The sequence below is a fragment of the Pleurodeles waltl genome, chromosome 5 (genome assembly GCF_031143425.1).
Source record: "Pleurodeles waltl isolate 20211129_DDA chromosome 5, aPleWal1.hap1.20221129, whole genome shotgun sequence".
Classification (NCBI taxonomy): Eukaryota; Metazoa; Chordata; class Amphibia; order Caudata; family Salamandridae; genus Pleurodeles; species Pleurodeles waltl.
The window spans coordinates 615,136,612-615,154,478 of record NC_090444.1 but is presented as its reverse complement, the minus strand read 5'-3'; the positions used below and the strand labels follow the sequence as shown (position 1 = coordinate 615,154,478).

The 17,867-nt window shown below is 49.5% G+C and overlaps 1 protein-coding gene across 2 annotated transcripts in view; it reads left to right on the top strand.

Annotated features, from left to right (window-relative positions):
• The window catches only part of SDCCAG8 (SHH signaling and ciliogenesis regulator SDCCAG8), a 1,349,628-nt gene that overhangs the window by 123,537 nt on the left and 1,208,224 nt on the right, over positions 1-17,867 (top strand). For both annotated transcript variants that reach the window (XM_069234464.1, XM_069234463.1), the window contains exon 3: positions 189-274. In XM_069234464.1, coding sequence (XP_069090565.1) covers positions 189-274 — 86 coding nt within the window. The remainder of the gene's footprint in view (positions 1-188; positions 275-17,867) is intronic.

Sequence of the window (17,867 nt, the reverse complement as noted above, 5' to 3'; positions counted from 1 at the left end):
GCAAAATAAACATGTTGTCCGCACCTCCAGTTCTTTGGTTTACATTATCCATGCATTATACTTTGTTTAATGTGTTAAAACCTATTTATATTCATCCAAAGCTCCAAAACATTTTTGGAGTGGGTGTATGAAAGATATTCACTTTTTGAAGTTGTAAACCCTCCTAACTTTATCCTGTTTTTCAACAGTTAACCAACTTAAGGCTTTGCTTAGAGAGCAAGAAAGCAAAGCAAATGAAGAATTCTCACCAAGAAGATTGAGAAAGCCACCTACAGTACGTATGCCCTTATAGATAAATGGGGTTTCTTTCCTTCTGATACTTTCTTTCATTTTGTCATTTTATTTCTTTGTAGACCACTTGTCTTAGTTTCTGGTTCTGTTTGTCTGTTGTTTGGATGTTTGTGAAGGATGATCTGTACAGAAATACCATTCACTTGTGCCAGCGTCTTCTCAGGCTAATGTGAATCTTTTTCCCAGTGCTGGAGCGGGATGTCTCTGGCGGTGTCTGGTCCTTCTCAGGATACTATGAATCTTCCCTGGTGCTGGAGCTGAATTTCTCTGGTGGTGCACATCTCATGGGGATAATGTGAATCTTCCCCAAATGGCTGGAGCTGAATACCTAAGATGTGCTTGTGGCTCCTCGTGGTAATTATGACCCCAGTCTTACCCCCCACCCCAACTACTATAGCTGAATGTCTCTGGTGGTGCCAGTGTATCATTGGGATGATGTGACTCCTCTCCCCACTGCTGGAGCTTAAGATTTCTGGCAGCCTGTGCATCTCATGAGGATGATGTAAAACTTCTCCCCAACACTGGAGTTGAATGTCACTGGCATTGCCTGTGTCTCCTCAAGATAAAGGGAACCTTCTCTTCTTGAATGTTTGTGGCAGTCCAAGTGTCTTCCCTGGGTGATGTTAATCTCCTCATCACTCCTTACCCAATGCTGCAGCTGAATGTCTCTGGTGGTGCATGCTTCTTGTGGGGATAATGTGAATAATGTTCCCCGTACAGGAGCAGAAAGTCTGGGTGATGCCCACATCTCCTTGGGGATAATGTAGTTAGTTAACTATATCAACCATCCGACTGGTCAGACCATCATCACCTTATTCCACATCACAACACATGAGCAGAACGCTAGAGGCCAGAGATCAAAACTAAATGTTGGGTTAGAGATACCATGTCCGTCAGCAGGGTTCTCCTAACCTCCCTGAGAAACCCGTCACCCCCAAATGATCTACAACACAGACTAGAGCTAAATGAGCATTATAACCAAAAATGGCAGACACTATGGAAAGTGTAGCACCTCTTCACCTCAAAAGGAAAAAAGCAAACTATTTCACCTGTTGTTCAACCAAAGCGTACACAAAGAGAGGAGGAGACTCAGAATTGCTGAGAGATTATGGTAACACAGACCTTCCACTTTATATCTGAATCAGCTAAGGAAAGGGTTTCACTGAAATACCTACAAAAAGGTACTATGGAATGCCAAAGAATCTTTCTTCGGAGCCCAACTAGATAAAGCCAAAAATTGCTAGAGGAAAATCTTCAAAGTTAACAAACACCAATTGGGGATCAGCAATCACACCCTAATCACTAACACCTCCATGAAAAGCTGTGAAGCCTTTGTGACCTTTTTTGAGGATTAAATAACAAAAAAGTCAATTAAATGATGAAATGAAAAATCGTTGTCAAATGACAGTGAAATTATTCCAGATCTGAACATCTGTACTCTGTACAAGAACCTATAACAGTTGACACAACTCAAACTTACAAACACCCCACTACAACCACAAATGAGGCAACCTGAAACAAATTCTGGACCCTGAATGAAGATGAGATCCACAAGATCATAAGATCTGTGAAACCAACATCACATCTGGACGAAAATCATAAGCACATTATTCGCCCAAGGAACTATCCCAGATTGCCTGAAGATGGGACAAGCATAACCTCTCCCAAAAAAAAAAAAAAAGAAAAACAGGAGCTGATCCAAAAGATCAAAACACGTCTAACATTCCTTTCCTTACATAAATGTTGGAAAATTGTGTTAACAACCAACTACGGCAGCACATTGAGCAGTTCAGCCTCCTAGACAACTTCCATTCGGGGTTTAGACCAGGTCAAATGACTGAATCAGCCATCCTAAACATCATGGATGCCACATTCAATACTCTAGACCGAATCAACTGCTGCCTTCTCATCTTATTTGCCCTGTCATTGGCGTTTGACATAGTCAACCATGACTTCCTTTCAGAGGTGTGTGAAAAAAGAATGGGGCTACCTGGCACAGTTATTGCTTGGTTCAATTCTTTTCTTCAAAACCCTGCGTCAAATTGGGTAACTCTTTATTAAAAGTATCCTCAGTTAAAATGGAACTAAAACCTCTTGGGATCCCCTTTGACAAGAACCTTAACACGCATGCTCACATTAGCTCACCCACAGGCAGTGCATTTTTCCGATTCAACTTCCTTAGGAAGGTCAAACTTTTCATCCCACCACCAGACTTAAAGAATGAAGTATAAGCCATAATCAGGTCCAGACTTGATTTTGGAAGTGCAACATTAACAGGACTACAAAACGTAAGCTTGGCGCCACCTAAGGCTACCCTTAATGCCACAGGAAGACAGATAGCAGCCAGCCAGTGTTTCACCCACATCACACTCTCTTAAGTCGCTCTGTTGGCTCTCTCATGAAGCTAAGATCTAGTTGAACATAGTATGCATGACACAGAAAGCCAGATACCATGATGAACCCAGATACCTTAAGACAAGCTCAAGGTCTCAGGAGGCAGCCACTCCCTTAGGTGTGCTAATTCCCTCTCGCTGAACCACCAAGATTCAGAAAAATGAAGACCTACACCCACACTTGTCCAGATCAGCTCAGATAATAGGAACTTTCTCCTATTGGATATTCGGTCCAACCCATCAAGACACATCCTAAACAAACAAAACAATAAAAAGATTTGGCAGGGTGCCAGAGAGCCATTGTGCAAGATGGCCGCACCTTGGTGAGGCACTGGCATCCTAGGGACATAATCTGTGCTCTGAGGGGGCCAGCGGCCAACATCCACATCAAGGGTAAACCACAGGACTTAGCTCAGCCAGTAGGCAGTAGCAGCTTTCGGTGCTGCTGTCTTGCTTTGGGCACGGTGGCTTGGGGGAGGAACCGTACTAGGGGTGGCTTATTGGGTGGCTTGGAAGGTGTGAACAGAGCAGCCAATGTTAGGGCTCTGGCACAGCACATAATAGGCCTAGAAGCGAGACCAGGAAGCTGGAGACGAACTGAACAGCCTGAGGATGTGAAGCATCCAGGTACTGAGAGAGAGGCTCACGGGCTGGTGGTGAGTGCGCCCCCCCATGTTTTCTGACCCGGCACTGTTCCTGATGAGCTGAGAGAGATGTGAAGAGCCTCAGGGCCCTGGACATTTGCCCACTGAGTGTGGAGGGGCACAAAGCATATCTGTGCTACCTGCATGGCAACGCCGATATAAATTGAAACCTGGGGCTCCCTTGGTCTGCACGTGCCCCTCCACCCCCCAGCAGCAGGTACGGAGAGGAGCATGGCAGGGGGCGAGGAGGAACCATTGGCATGGGCTGCCTAGGAAAGGGCAGTCGGAAATCAAAGTTGAGGCCCCCCTCCAGTTTCTTCTTACTTTGGGTCACTCCTGGTGAGCTGAGTGAGTGCTGAGGGATCTCTGGGCCCTGCTCATTTGCACATGTGCAAAGAGTACTAGATGCATCTGTGCACCCTGCGAGGGTGACAATGTTGATTCTGATCCTGGGAACCTCTTGTTCTGCATGTGCCATCCCTCCAGCTGAAGTTAGAGTGCTGCATGGGAGGGGGTGCGGCAGGACTAACAGCAGTGTTGTGGGGACAACCCTGAGCGCTGAGGCCCCAATTGCACTAACAGGGGCACTAACAACAGCAGTGGTGGAGATCCGTGACGCTCCAGAGCCTGCAAAATATATTGGAATCTACGCAAAAGTCTCCTCACATAGCGCCAAAATATACTGTTACGTGGAGATGAGGGAAAACAGTCTGCAATCAAACCTTCAATTTGATGACCGCAGGTCAGTGTGGGTGCCATATGCTGAACCCTCTAAATCCACAGCACTGCCTCTGTGGGAGAAGAAGAAGCTGATTTAAAATCTATTCTTCTGGGCGTGCAGGGCAATTTGGTACCCTTTGAATCTAAAATGGATGCATTGGGGTCCAGAATGGACGTAATGATGCATACATTTCAGAGGCATGATGCATGGTTGCAGGAAGTGGAGCTGCGCATATACAACAAGGAGGATGCAGTGGCGGCCAAAAGCGAATCCCTCTGAAATATGGCAAAGGTCCTCAAAGTGATAACTTCCATAAATGAAGACCTGGAGGAGAGCTTGCACTGCAATAATGTACGGATCATAAGAATTCTAGAGTCTACGAACAGGGGCAGAATGGAGGAATATATTATACTGTTGGTGGTGGCCTTATTTGGAGCAAAGGCATTCTCACTGCTGCTGGTGGAGAGGGCACATAGATCTCTGGCGGACTGGCGGCACCTCCTGGGTCTCCAGCCAAACCCATCATAGCCCAACTGATAAGCTTCAGGACCGTGACACGGCCCTCCTTATGGCCAGACAGAATTGTACATTGGTGTTTGAAGGGGATACAATATCCCTTTTTCCGAACTTCACAACTGCTGTTCAGGAGGTGAGATGAAAATTCACTGCTGTCAAACAAAAGCTTCAACTGTCAAACATACAGTATGCCCTGCTGTATCTGGCGAGGATACGAATATCCCAATGGGGGGAATCCAAAATATTTCAGACACCGCAGCATGTCACAGAGTTTCTGTGCAGACTCCCACGAGAAGATCGCCGGCCGACACCTTTGCCTGGTAACTCTGACATCCTCCCAGACGGCTGACCTGGACTGAGCCAAGAATTGTGTTGTTGAGATGCTGTGGCAGAGCTGGCTGTGGGGGAGACCCGCGTAGCAGACACTTGAGGCGGTGAGTCCCTTAGTGTCAAAGACTATGGAAGAGAGGCCTGTCGGCTTATCGCCTATGAAAATGTGCATTGAGGTGATGGAGGACTGGATGGGGTACCGACTGTGGCTGGGTTGATGCCTCAAAGAACAGACAGTTTCTGTGCCTTGAGGTCCCTAACTGTCCCCCCAGCTTACTACATAGTGACCTTCTGGCACCTGACAGAGATGCATAGACTTCCACCTATGCCATTGATGCTAGTTGAGGGTTACTTCTTGGCTCCTGGTGCTACCCAACGAGTTCCTAGCGAGTTAATCTCTAGGCATGTTGCACATTATTGGGATCATATTGGAAGTTTGTTGCTTAATTGACTTTCATTTTTGGTTTACGTGCAGGTTGAGTGACAACCTGGTGGGCATGGCCACCAGAGTGAGAGAATGTATGGGGCTGGGTTACTTTGAGAGAGAGAGAATCTATACAGCAGAAGGATGGCAGTGAAATGTGCGAGGGGGGTAGGTATGCGACCCATGGGGGTGCACAGATACATATGCCAGTCACATTTAACCAATCAGCTACTGGACAGAAGAGATATGGGACTACCTAACCTGTTGACTTACCTGACGTGGAATGTACATGGACTGAATAACCATCCCAAGATGGGAGAGGTGTTATCAATTTTAGCTTGTCACCAGGTACAGATTGCGTTCCTGCAGGAAATGCCCCTGGCATCTAGGGGCAACAAGTGGAGTTGCCACAAAATGGCATCAGGCTTTTCTCCTCCTATTCCACATATGCTAGAGGGGTGACCATATTAATAACACATGGAATCTTGTATTGCGAGTGGCCTATTGCCCATATGATCAAGGGTGTTACACCATCATGTGGGGCAAGCTGGGAAACTCAATGATAACATCCATGCATTGCTACGGAACAAATGCCGACGAGCTAGAATTTTTTGATAGGCAGTGGGGGATGATCCTGGCTACAAACATTTGCATGCGTTAGTCTGGTGACTTCAATTGTGTGCTGCAAGAAAGAGCAGATAGAACACATACCGCCCCCCAATCAAGGCCGTTACCACAGGTTAGCTTCTGTACATTTTACTGTCTAGTTGATATCTGGAGAACCCCCAAACCTTCTACTCGCGAATGCATGGGCAATGTTTGCAGCTTGATTACTGGTTGGTAATCGAGGAGGTGGCTACATGGAACCTGGGCATTGAGCATATTGCACGCACCGTGTCGGATCATTCTCTGGTATTGTTGAGACTCAGGCTGCTGAGTGCCATTTCCACACCACGCTAACCGTGCCTTGTCCCTGAGACTATTAGATCTGGGGTTTGCAGATGAACTGCAGGGGGAAATAATAGAATTGTTTTACAAAAATGAAGGAACTGTGCACTCATTTGATACAACAGGGGAAGGATTTAAAGTAACCATCAATGGCAATTGTATAGCCAAGCATAGTGGAGTGCTCCACTTTCTATGTAGAAACTTAAAGTGACTAGAGAGTGAACTACAAACTTTGGAAATGGAATTGGTGCAGGGGGCGGGCAGGGACACACTAGGGTGAATTAGAACCAAGGTTACTTAACTTCAAGAGGCCACTGAGTGGGAATACAAGTATAGGAGCAGATATGTCCAGGCCAGGAAATATGGAGAATGAGGGAGACTGGGTAGGGCACTGGCCTCAATACGTAGTTGCGCGAGAACTGTGAATGCTATCACTGAGATAACCGGTGCACAAGGTGAGGCTGTACCTTACTGAGCTGGCATACTAGGTGTGTTTGTAGACTATTAATAGGCACTCTACGCCTCCACTGATTTGACGCCTGAAGAGCCTCTCATGCAATATCTAGATGCTATGGCACTGGGCTGGCTCAGAGATGAGCTTAGGCTATTCCTGGAGCAGCCCTTTACAATACATAAGCTCTCCTCATTCATTGGCTCACGACCCAGTTGTAAAGTGGCAGGGCAAGATGGAAATCCTGCAGAATTTTATAAGAGGTATGCTTAGCAACAAGGCCATAAATTGCTGGTGCTGTTTGAAGAAGCTAGACAGAAGGGTTCTTTACCACAGACATAGCGGGAGGTGGTGATCATTACCCTCTTGAAGCCGGGTAAGCCCCCATCTGCATGTGACTCTTACCGGCCACTGTTGCTGCCTAACTGAGGTATGACAATATTAGTGAAATAGGTGGCTAATAGCCTTATGCTACTAATGCCTCATTTGGTTAGGGCGGATCAGTCAGGATTCGTTCTGGGGTGCTCCACAACACATAATGTGTGCAGCCTTTTTGCCATTATTACAGATGCTTGACCTGGGGGTTGTTAACTTTTCATTTGGATCCGTTTACCACTGAACCCTTTCTTCCTTATTGCGAGGCTCTGTACAACATCCTTATCGGTGTCTAGAATCAGCCTGTCTCTGGTCCTTCTGTGGACCGCTCAATCTCACACAAACATCGGCTGGCACAAGAGGATCCCTTGTGCCTTTCGCCACCACCCTACTCCTCTGGGTTTGTTGTACAAAATGCTTTTGGGCATTCCTGATGTGGTGCAGATTCCTCCTACTCTGCCGCACAGGGATTCTAGTCAGCTGGACGCTGCCGGCAGTTGTCTTTTTGCGTCTCCTAGTGCCGCTCTACGTTCCACCAACACTTCCTGTGTGTTTGCTCGCTTTTCCCATACTCTCTGGGCTCCATGAAACGTTTCTTGACATAGTTACCTAAGGATGTTCGCACTACCCTGACGCCTTTGATCAGAGATGGTCAACCAGCTGCTAGGCTCACGGTCTGCACAGGTATGGACTCGACTGATTCCGATGGGTCGGATCAAGGCTGCCTCTGTTGCCATACATCGCAGGACTTGGTTATCTGCTTCTAATTTTTCAGCTCCGGTGCGGGATGCTGTCCTTCATATGCCATTTGATGGCATATCTCTTTTTGGAGCGCGTGCTGATCCTGACCTGCGTCTGTTTTGAGATTCCCATGGTAGGGACTGATTCCCATCCTCTTCTTATCCCCTGGCACTACTCCATTGCAACTCTCATGGTACTGCCCTGTTGCTATCAGGTGTGGGTCCTGTTACATGCTCACCTATTTCCGTAGCATGGTATTGCAGTTCTTACCTTCGGAGTCGCTTCAGAGTCTCCTCCTGTTCTTCGCATTGATTTTTTTGTATCCATGTTGGAAAATGTTGCACTTCCTATTGTGGTGCTTTGCGTTATTTCAATGATGATGCTCCTATCAGCGGAGCTGTTGACATTGTCTAATGCCTCTGCTGGAGCAGGCTTCTCTGTATGGGGTTTGAGTGTGGGGGGAGAGGGCATAGAGCCAACCAGCCACATTCAGCCTTGCGTCTGTAGCCGCCGATTAACCACCCCATGGGGCAAGTCTTCCTCGGTACTCCTCTATGGAGATTCGTCAGCCGAGGTGTCCCCATCTTCTACCTCTGTCTCTCCGTGTAGCCCCTCAGTAATACACACCAGTCCTCCAAGTCCCGCTCAGCATACTCATCCGTATGTATTTTATGGAGACGGCATTCCTCAGCAGTCGCCCATTCAAGGCGATCAGTCAACCACTTATCATGCGTTGGGGGTATCAGGGTTTGCCCACCGGATCGCAATACATCTCTTAGCCAATACAATCCCAAGCTGCGCGAATCAGTATGCCATTTTACATCCTTTTTTGAGGATGGGAAGTAGTGCCAGCAAACAGTGTGCCATTGTTACTGTCGCTCCCACAGCCATCGCAGTCTTAAGCGTCTGTAGTATCTGTCGCCATAAGGGTAGTATGGAGTTACATGTCCATGTGACGTGTCCAAAAGTGGCTGGGGATGCGCTGCAGCGGGCACACCTGTTGGGGCGTGTTGGGAATAGCCTGTGAAGGCCTTGTGGCATCAAATATGCTCTGTGCAGATAGTAAAATTAAGTCAGCTTAAATCTAGCATTTCTAGTCCCATCCTTCACTAGTGAGCAGGCCTTATTCTATTCCCCGTCTGTAAGCGGACTTCCCAGGTCCGCATCCCACATAGCTCTCGTCCTGTGTATGTTTATCTGCCTATCCGATTTTAGGGCCATGTACATTCGGGAAAGTAGACCACGGTCGCAGCCCGGGTCTGTAAGTCTTCACGAGGTGAGATTCAGTGGGCTCCTCAGGGAAGGAGGTCCAGATCTCCCGAGCTGGCCGTGATAGGCTTGCATATTGTAGGAATTGTCCCTGGTCATTTTCACACAGGGACTCTGTCTCCTCACGTGTGACAAATGTGCCATTTTGGAACAAATCACCCACATTATTATATCCGCCTGTTCGCCATTTCGAGAAGTCCAGCGTATTAGTGACTTCAGCAAAGGGGCGGATCCACCAGATAGGGAGCAGGTGCGCATAGGGCGCTGTTTGTAGTATTTTCATGATAGCTCGTTCCCACATCTGTGACACCTGCGATATTAGGAACGGGGTGCCCTGCGCGACTTAGAGCCACCCATAAGTAGGCCTGGAAGTCGGGATACACATATAGAACCTTTTAGCAAATTTTTCCCAGTTGGAGGAGTCGTCGCACCACATAGCCGAGTACTGCAGCAAGCCCGCCATGAGTTTTGCATAACATACAGGCATCGCAGGAGTACGACCATTTTGCTGAGCGCGACTCTGCCCATAATGGACAAGTGGGAGTGTGGTCCAGAATTGGACGGTGTCCATCAATCACTCTGCCCATGTGCAATTCATATTGTAGTAGAGGGGAGTGAGCTACATGGATACCCGAATACTGAAAGGTCTCTGTCTCCCATGCCAACCCCACCTGCGGGAGCTCCACCGCCGCAACAGTCGCCAGAGACACCATGGGGTATAACACTGTCTTCTGTCGGTTGACTCGGAAGCCAGATATCCCTCCAAAATTGTCCATCACATTTAATATGGGATCAACCGTTCCGGGTCTGTAACATACACCAAAACCTAGTCTGCGTACTGTGATACTGTGTGTTCTTGTCCCCACTCGTATGCCCCGTCTTTGCAGTCCTGCCCTCAGTTGTACAGCCAGGGGCTCCATGGCCAACACCAACAGAAGTGGCAACAGTGTACAGCCCTGTCGTGTGCCTCTTTCAATATCAAGTGAATCTGACACTATCACCCCAGTGCGCACCCGTGCCCGCGGTTCCGTATACAGGAGGCGCACCCACAACGGGAATTCCAATCCAGTGCCCATTCTACTCAGTTCCTCCCACAGGTAGTCCCAAGAAAGAGTATCAAAAGCCTTTTCTATATCCAGGGCAACCAGCGCAGTGCGGGCTGCAGAGCCACTGGTCTCATGCTTTACATGAGATAGCCTCCAAAAATCCATATGGGTTCCCCTGCCTGGTATGGATCCGCATTGATCATTTAACACCAAATGAGTAACAACTCGTCTTATGCGCATTGCCAGGACTTTTGCTAGTAGTTTTACATCAACATCGAGCATGGACAAGTGCCTATAGGAGCCGGGGTCGGCTGCGTCTTTCCTTGGTTTCGGTATCATGACTATTAATGCTTCCCTCATGTGTTGGCAGGGTGCCCTCCCTATGGGCCTCGTGGAGTGTTTCCAACAGTCTGGGAAGAACTGATGCAGAGTATGTATGGTAAAACTCAACTGGTAGGCCATCTGGACTGGGCGTTTTACCATGCGGCATGGCCCCTCAAGCTTCCTGCAGCTCCTCTATCGTTACATCCTCCTCCAGTTGCTCAGTCTGAGTCTCAGCTTGCCGGGGAAGTCGGGGCCTTTCCAGGTATCTGCACATTTTGCACCTATGCTCGCGTTTTTGCGAGTTGTACATGTTTTTCAGGTGGTCCCACAAAAGTAAATTGACGTGCTTGTCCTAAAAACCTTTCCCTAGTCAGTCCACGGAGTGACCAGATTATTCCATATGGCCCCTATTCTTCTATGCACCTCTTGGTAGCCTGACTCATCTATGTCACTGCTGGCTACTCAGCTCTGGAGTGTGGCCAGGATAACCTTCTGCTGCGTGAGCTCCCGTTCCAATTTTTTCCTAATACCATAGGATTTACCAATGCTTTCACCTCGTATAATGACCTTTAAGGCCTCCCATTCTATGCCACATGTCTGGGTTGTGGTCCAGTTCTCGCTAAAATATCCATTTAGCGCTGCCTGTATGTCTGCCTTATATTCAGGGCTTCCGAGCAGCTCAGGCTGCATTCGCCAAAGGGGGATCGCTGGCTTGGGTGCGTGTGCCTCATATTCCAGTAACAGAGGGGCATGGTCTGATAGGAATCCAACCTGGTAGGCCGCTCGTCGAACATCAAACGTACCGTTTGCTAGCAGAAATCTATCCAGTCTGCTATATGCCCCATGTGCATGTGTGTAGCAGGAGTATATTTTGGACATGGGGTGAAGTTCCCTCCATATATCTACGAAGTGCAGGCTAGTCATGACCTCACAGAGCTTGGCAGTCATATGTGGCTTAGGGCCAGATGTAGGTAGCTAAAAAATAGCGAGTCGAAAATTGCGAGTCGTTGCGACTCGCAATTTCCGACTCGCAAACTGGTATCCAACAAGAAAAAGCGACTTAATTTTGCGACTCGCAAATGAAGTCGCACGCAGATTGCGAGTCCGCTGTTTGCGAGGTCGCTTTTTGCGACCTCGCTAAAAACGGACACGCAAATTGCAAGTGGGTGTCGCAAATTGCGACTGTGCCGCAAATTGCATGCAGGTGCAGCAGAACAGTCTGGAAAACACTTCCTGGCTCTTGCTGATGACATCACAGCCAGGAAGTTAACAAATACACCTGGGAGGAGGGAGGACCACACCCTTTTCTAACTGCTGAGCAACCACCTCGAGGAACAGCAGCAAGAATGGAGGACTCTGGCAGGAAGAGAACTCAAGTTTTCAGAAAAGGAACTTGAGGTGCTGACAAACGAATGCTGCCAGCACCATGACCAGCTATTCGGAAGGGCTGCCCTGAGTGTGCCAGAGACGGAAAAAAGGAGGATCTGGAATGACATCCAGGAGAAGGTCAACGACATAGGGGTGAGCCACAGGAGTATAGAGGAGTTAAAAAAGAGATGGTATGACCTGGGCTCCAGGACCAAGGAGAGGGTGGCAAAGCGCCTCCAGGAGATGAGGGGCACAGGAGGAGGCCCATCCACCGTCCCACCACACCCATGGGGGAACTGGTGGAACAGACCCTTGAGCCTGAGGCAGTGGCTGGAATGGGAGTGCTGGACACGTCTGCGCCAGGGACATCAACAAGTGAGTACCATGAAACATGCATGTACACCCATGTCTGCCATACCCCCACCCACCCAGTACACAGCAGCATGCACAACCAAATTAGCTCCATTCCAGACTTGCAACCACCAGAATGGTGCTTTATGGGCAATGTAGTTCAGGAGTCAGCTGATAGGCAACAGTTTATTAGGAGGCATAAAACAAATGTTAGATACTGACAGTGTGTTCCCTATGTCCCACAGGTCTCCCACAAGACACCCACACCAGCCAGTCCGTCCAGGGTGCAGAGAGCAGCCAACAGGCAGCACAGGAGTCAGAAGCAGCCACTACAGGGCCCAGCACCACCCAACCACAGTCCCCTCCAGCTGCACCAATGTCGATTGTGGATATCGACACAGCACCCGGTCCCAGCCACAGTGTCATCCAGCAGGACCCTGAAGCTCCACCGCGTCACAGACGCAGAGTCCATGTCCCTGCAGTGTCCCAGGAGGATGTAGGTGACTCTTCTATGTCCGCCGCAGAGGCAGCCCTCATAAGTGGTCAGCGCCTGCAAACAAGGCAGATGAGAGTAATATCAGGGGCAATGGAGCGAAATTTCACCACAGGGCTGGCACAGGTGAACACACAGTTCCAACGCCTGAACGATAATGTCGGTGACCTTGCACTCTCCATCCCTCAACTCGTAACTGAACTAGTGTCAGAGAGAGACAGTGCAAGGCGCCGTGAGCGGCAACTTGTACACTGGTTGGACCGCATGGCTGCATCAATCGTCCGCCTGGCAGTCAACACCACAGGACTGTCACGCCGTACAGTTAGTTTGCAGGTGGACTTGGGCCATTTTGCAGGGGATGTGGCTCAGGGACTGGGTCGGATTAGCCACGCTGTGGACATGATGGAGGCTAGACAGGTGGCTAGGGTCATGGCAGAGACACCTCAGGATAGTGAGGAGGGGTCCACCGTCAGCAGTGCATCTGCCACGGACACACGAATCCTGAGGAAGTGGCAGTGCACGTCAGGGGTCTGCTGACACACAGAGCACTAGCCATGCTGGGCGTCCCAGATGGAGGAGTTGAGCCTATGCACTGCAGGACACTTGAGGCACATGAGGTGAATGTGTCCTCATTGCAGGTGGACATTTACAGCCCCTTCACAAAAGTTCAGTTCATCATTACTTAGGTTCACTTAATAAAAGTTCTTGTTTGTTCCACTTCACAACTGGGCTCTTTGTGTGTGACATTAGTGTGTGTGGTGATAGTTAGCACATACCTTCCAAAGTATTGGTTTGCAATGTGGTCCCGTCTCTGTCTGCCTTGATTTGCAATGCTTCTATCCCCATGATGGCGATGTGGTAGCTCTTGCTCGTCATCCTCCGAATCTGGGTCTTCAGGGGTGAGATGTAGCCCACGTCTGGTGGCAATGTTGTGCAGTATAGTGCATGTGCCAACTATCTTGAATGCTGTTGTTGGGGCATACTGGAGCGCACCTCCACTTCTGTGGAGGCATCGGAATCTTGCCTTTAATAGTCCAAAGGTCCTCTCTATAACATTTCGGGTCCTCCTATGTGCACTGTTGTATTGCCTCTCAGTCTCATTGCTGGGTGTTAAGTACGGGGTAAGGATCCATGGTCGTAGCGCATATGCACTGTCACCTGTTTGGCATAAATGGACAATGTTAGCAGGGAATGGCTGGTTTCTACAGTGACCTGTGTGTATGGCTTCAGGGTGTATTGAGCAATACCTAAGAGATATCCGTCTCCAAACTCCCCACGTTCTAGGCGTTGGTGTATCCCACTGTGCCTGAAAATGTAAGAGTCATGTGTACTCCCTGGAAATTTGGCTACCATGTCAGTGATGACATAATGGGCGTCACATACCACCTGGATGTTCAGTGAGTGTGTACACTTCCGGTTGCGGAACAGATATTCCAGATTTGCAGGAGGGCATATTTGTATATGTGTCCCGTCTACACACCCTATTACATGAGGGAAGTTGGCAATCCTGTAGAATTCCAACTTGGTGCTGTTGATTTCTGCCCCATTCCTGGGTAGGTATATGTATCTGGATATGTGTGTGAGTATGGCATCTAAGAAACATCTGAAGAACTGTGAGAGTGCACTTTGGGATACCCTACCTGCCACAGCAATAACCCCCTGATAGCTACCCGAAGCCAAGAGGTGCAGTGAGCATAGCACTTGCACATGTGTGGGGATGGCTCTGCCGCGCACAGTCTGGCGTTGCAGCTGCGGATTGAGTAGATCAATTAATTCTAATATTGCTGCACTGCTGAGTCTGTATTTATCATATATCTCCTCCTCTGTTTGTTGGAAAAGTGTCTGCCTGGTTCTGTATATTCTCTCCTGTCTCTGGCTCCTCCTCCTCGTCTGCTGTGCGGCGTGGACTGTCCTCCTCCTTGCTATCACATATATCTCCGCCATCTTGAGTAACCCAGATGCCTTCTGGGTCTCCTTTTAAACTTTGGTTCTGGTTACCACCTGCTCTGAGTTAGTGGTAAATTGGGTGTGCAAAATGGGCTTTTTGCGACTAGTCGCAATTTGCGAGTGGCTTTTTCATATGGTTTGTGACTCGCAAATTGCGACTTCCTATTTGCGGGACGCACTATGGGGTCGCAAATTTTGCGAGTAGGTAATGGCTCGCGTTGCAATTTGCAATTTCGGAAATGGGGTTTTTGCATCCCATTTCCGATTTTGCGGGGTCGCAAATTGCGATTCGGGCCATTTGCGACTCGCAAAATTTTGCTACATCTGGCCCTTAGTGCCCAGTCTCGGTGGACTCCTGTCCAACGCACTGTCTAGGACACAGTTAAAATCCCCTGCCCAGATAATGGGTATCCTCATGTATGGTAATAGTTCTTGCTCCACTTTTTTTTTTTTTAAAGAACTCTGCATCATCTGTGTTGGGGGCATATATGTTCAAGATGCAGAGTTCATGCCCGTCTAAGTCCCAGTGTAAGAATATATAGCGGCCCTGCACGTCTACAGTTAAAATTTTTAGTTGGAATGGGACCCCAGGAGCAACCCAAACAGACACCCCCCTAGCATAGGATGAATATGTCGCCGAATAAAACTCTCTGCCACTTTTTCTGTAGTTTTTGTACTTCATTGTCCATCAGGTGCGTCTCCTGTAGGAGGGCAATATGTGCACCTGTGTGTCTAAGGTATGTGTATACTCTGTAGTGCTTTACAAAGGAGTTCAGCCCCCTCACGTTACATGTAATAATTTGCATTTGCTTACTCATCTTAAACTATTCTGACCAACAGTTGCACTCCTCCCCCTCCATCTCGCCCAGGTCCCCCCATAATTCTCACTTCAGTCCAGCGCGCACTGAACAGTGCAACTCCAACTCCTCTACCTGCCACAATGCACCAAGTGTATAAAACATAACTCCAACTCCAACCATGAACCCCATTCAAACACCCACATCCCTCCCTGGGTAGACATCTCCCACAACTAGTGTCTGCCCAATTTGTGTGTGCGCCCCACTATCCACTCCAGAATCCATAGGGGGGGAAGAGCGAATTGCTGCCCCCCTCTCGATAGCAAGGAGCTGCTCAAGATGGTGCGGTGAACGTACAAGCAGTTCTCCAGCGCCCCTCCCAGAACCATCCAACCCACGCACACACTATTCCCAAGTATCTTAGCTTATCCCTACAAGAGATCATGAACAAAAACAGGATATGAGCCACTTAGATGAGTTAAAGAGAGTGAGGCAAAGTTAGTTATGGCTAAAGCGGGGGCATGCTTGTTAGATCACCACCACCCTGTACGTTGTTGCAGTCCCGAGTCCCTGCCGCCCCCAGCGCAGGTAGGGAGCAAAACAGAAAAGAGGGGGGGAGAGGGAGGAAGTAAGTCAACTTTTCCAAGCCTGGTATGGGTCCAGTTACAGTATTTCATCTCAGTGCCTCTTCGACGGCTCTCAAGTGTCGGTGCGCGAGGATGTCGCTGAGGTGACGGATTCCACCAATAATCTGGTCTCCTCACGCTCCTGTCTCTTTTGCTCCAGACTCGGGGTGCCATCTGGGCGCACTATCACTCTGTCGGCACGCCTGGTGCGGCAGCGCCTGTTATTCCTGTGTGCAGTGGCCTGCGAATCACCTGTCCCCCGGTCCTTTCCGCAGCCTCTTCTGTGGGGGGAGGGGGGGATGGTTGCTGGGGATCTCTGACAACCAGTCCCAGACTGCTTCAGGTGTTTGGAAAAAATTTAACCGGCCCGCATGGAGGACTTTCAACTTGGCTGTATATAGTAGTTTATAGATGTACCCCATTTCTTTTAACTTTTGCTTAACGCCTACATATGATTGCATTTGGAGTTGTACCACCCTAGTGTAGTCAGGAAAGAAGCTTATAGTGTGATTCTCGGAGGTAGGGTCGCCGTATTTGCGTACTTCCTGAAAGATAATGTTGCGGTCTATATAGTTGAGAATCTTGGCGAAGATAGTTCTAGGGGAAGCTCCCAGCGGTGGCGGGGTGCGCTCAGGCTCTATGTGCTCGCTCCACCATGAACACAGACGATAGGGGAGTGGTGGGCATTGGCTTTCTGATCCAGTCCCCTAGGAAGGTCTCTGGGACCATTACCTCCGCACCCTCAGGGAAGCCCACAACCCTCAGATTACATCTCCACGCCCTCTGCATTTTCAGCCCTCACCTCCAGTCTGCGTGTTTTAACTTCAAGGGTGGCCACAGTGGCCTTCAGTGTCTGCATGCCATTCACTTGCTGCTCAGTGGCCATTGACCGCTCTGACACCAACCTCCGATCAGCTCTCAGTAGGTTAACATCTACCGCTATAGCAGCGATTTGCATCTGCACCGCCTGTCCGGAGGCCTCGATGGCCGCCAGGATCAGGGCCCCGGAGGCCTCACACATCTTTTCCGTGGACCCAGAGGGTTCTTTCTGCGGGCCCCCTCCAGTACCCTGGGCTGTGTACTGGTCCATCCTGGTGTGCTGCGCACCTTTATTTGATCTGTCTTTCCCCCTATTGTCTGAGGCCAGCAGCACCAGCCCCTGCGATTTCTCTGAGTTCCGGTGGTCACGCCGTGAGCAACAGGCCAACCGCCTGGTCTCCTTAGCTGCTGCGCTTCTGCTCACCCTCAAGTCTCACTGCATCCCATCTGCCGGTTATATTGGTTCCAGGTGGCGTGCCAAGTGCGGGCTATGCCGGCGATCCTGCTTCCTGCACCTCCCAGTGTGCTTCACCACTCAGTCAGTCGTCTCCGTAATCCACGGGTCATCCAGCAACGTCCAGGCAGAATGGAAAGGAGGGGGGCATACAGTGTCTAAATTGACCGGCCCACTGAAAAGGCCCTGGCCAACTCCAAGAGCCTTCCGGCTCCCCCTGCGAGCTCAGTTCAGTGCCTCACCAGTCGGCGAAATCCAGGTAGGACCTGACCAGTGGGTACCACTCTTCAGGCAGGTGTGCTAGGCATGCACACCAGTGACGCTTTCAGTGCCTCTGCCACTCCACCGGGGCTCCCCTGCCCCCCTCAGCACAGCTCTTCGTCACCGGCTGGGCCTCTCCCAAGGGTCTCCCAGAACCAGATGTCTGCTATCGGCCCAACTTTAACTGTGCAGGGAGGGGGCAGGTGAGGGACAAGGTGGGTTGTCCTCAAAACACATGGCGCCCTCCGCCAGGCCCTGCAGGACCAGGGTCCCCAACC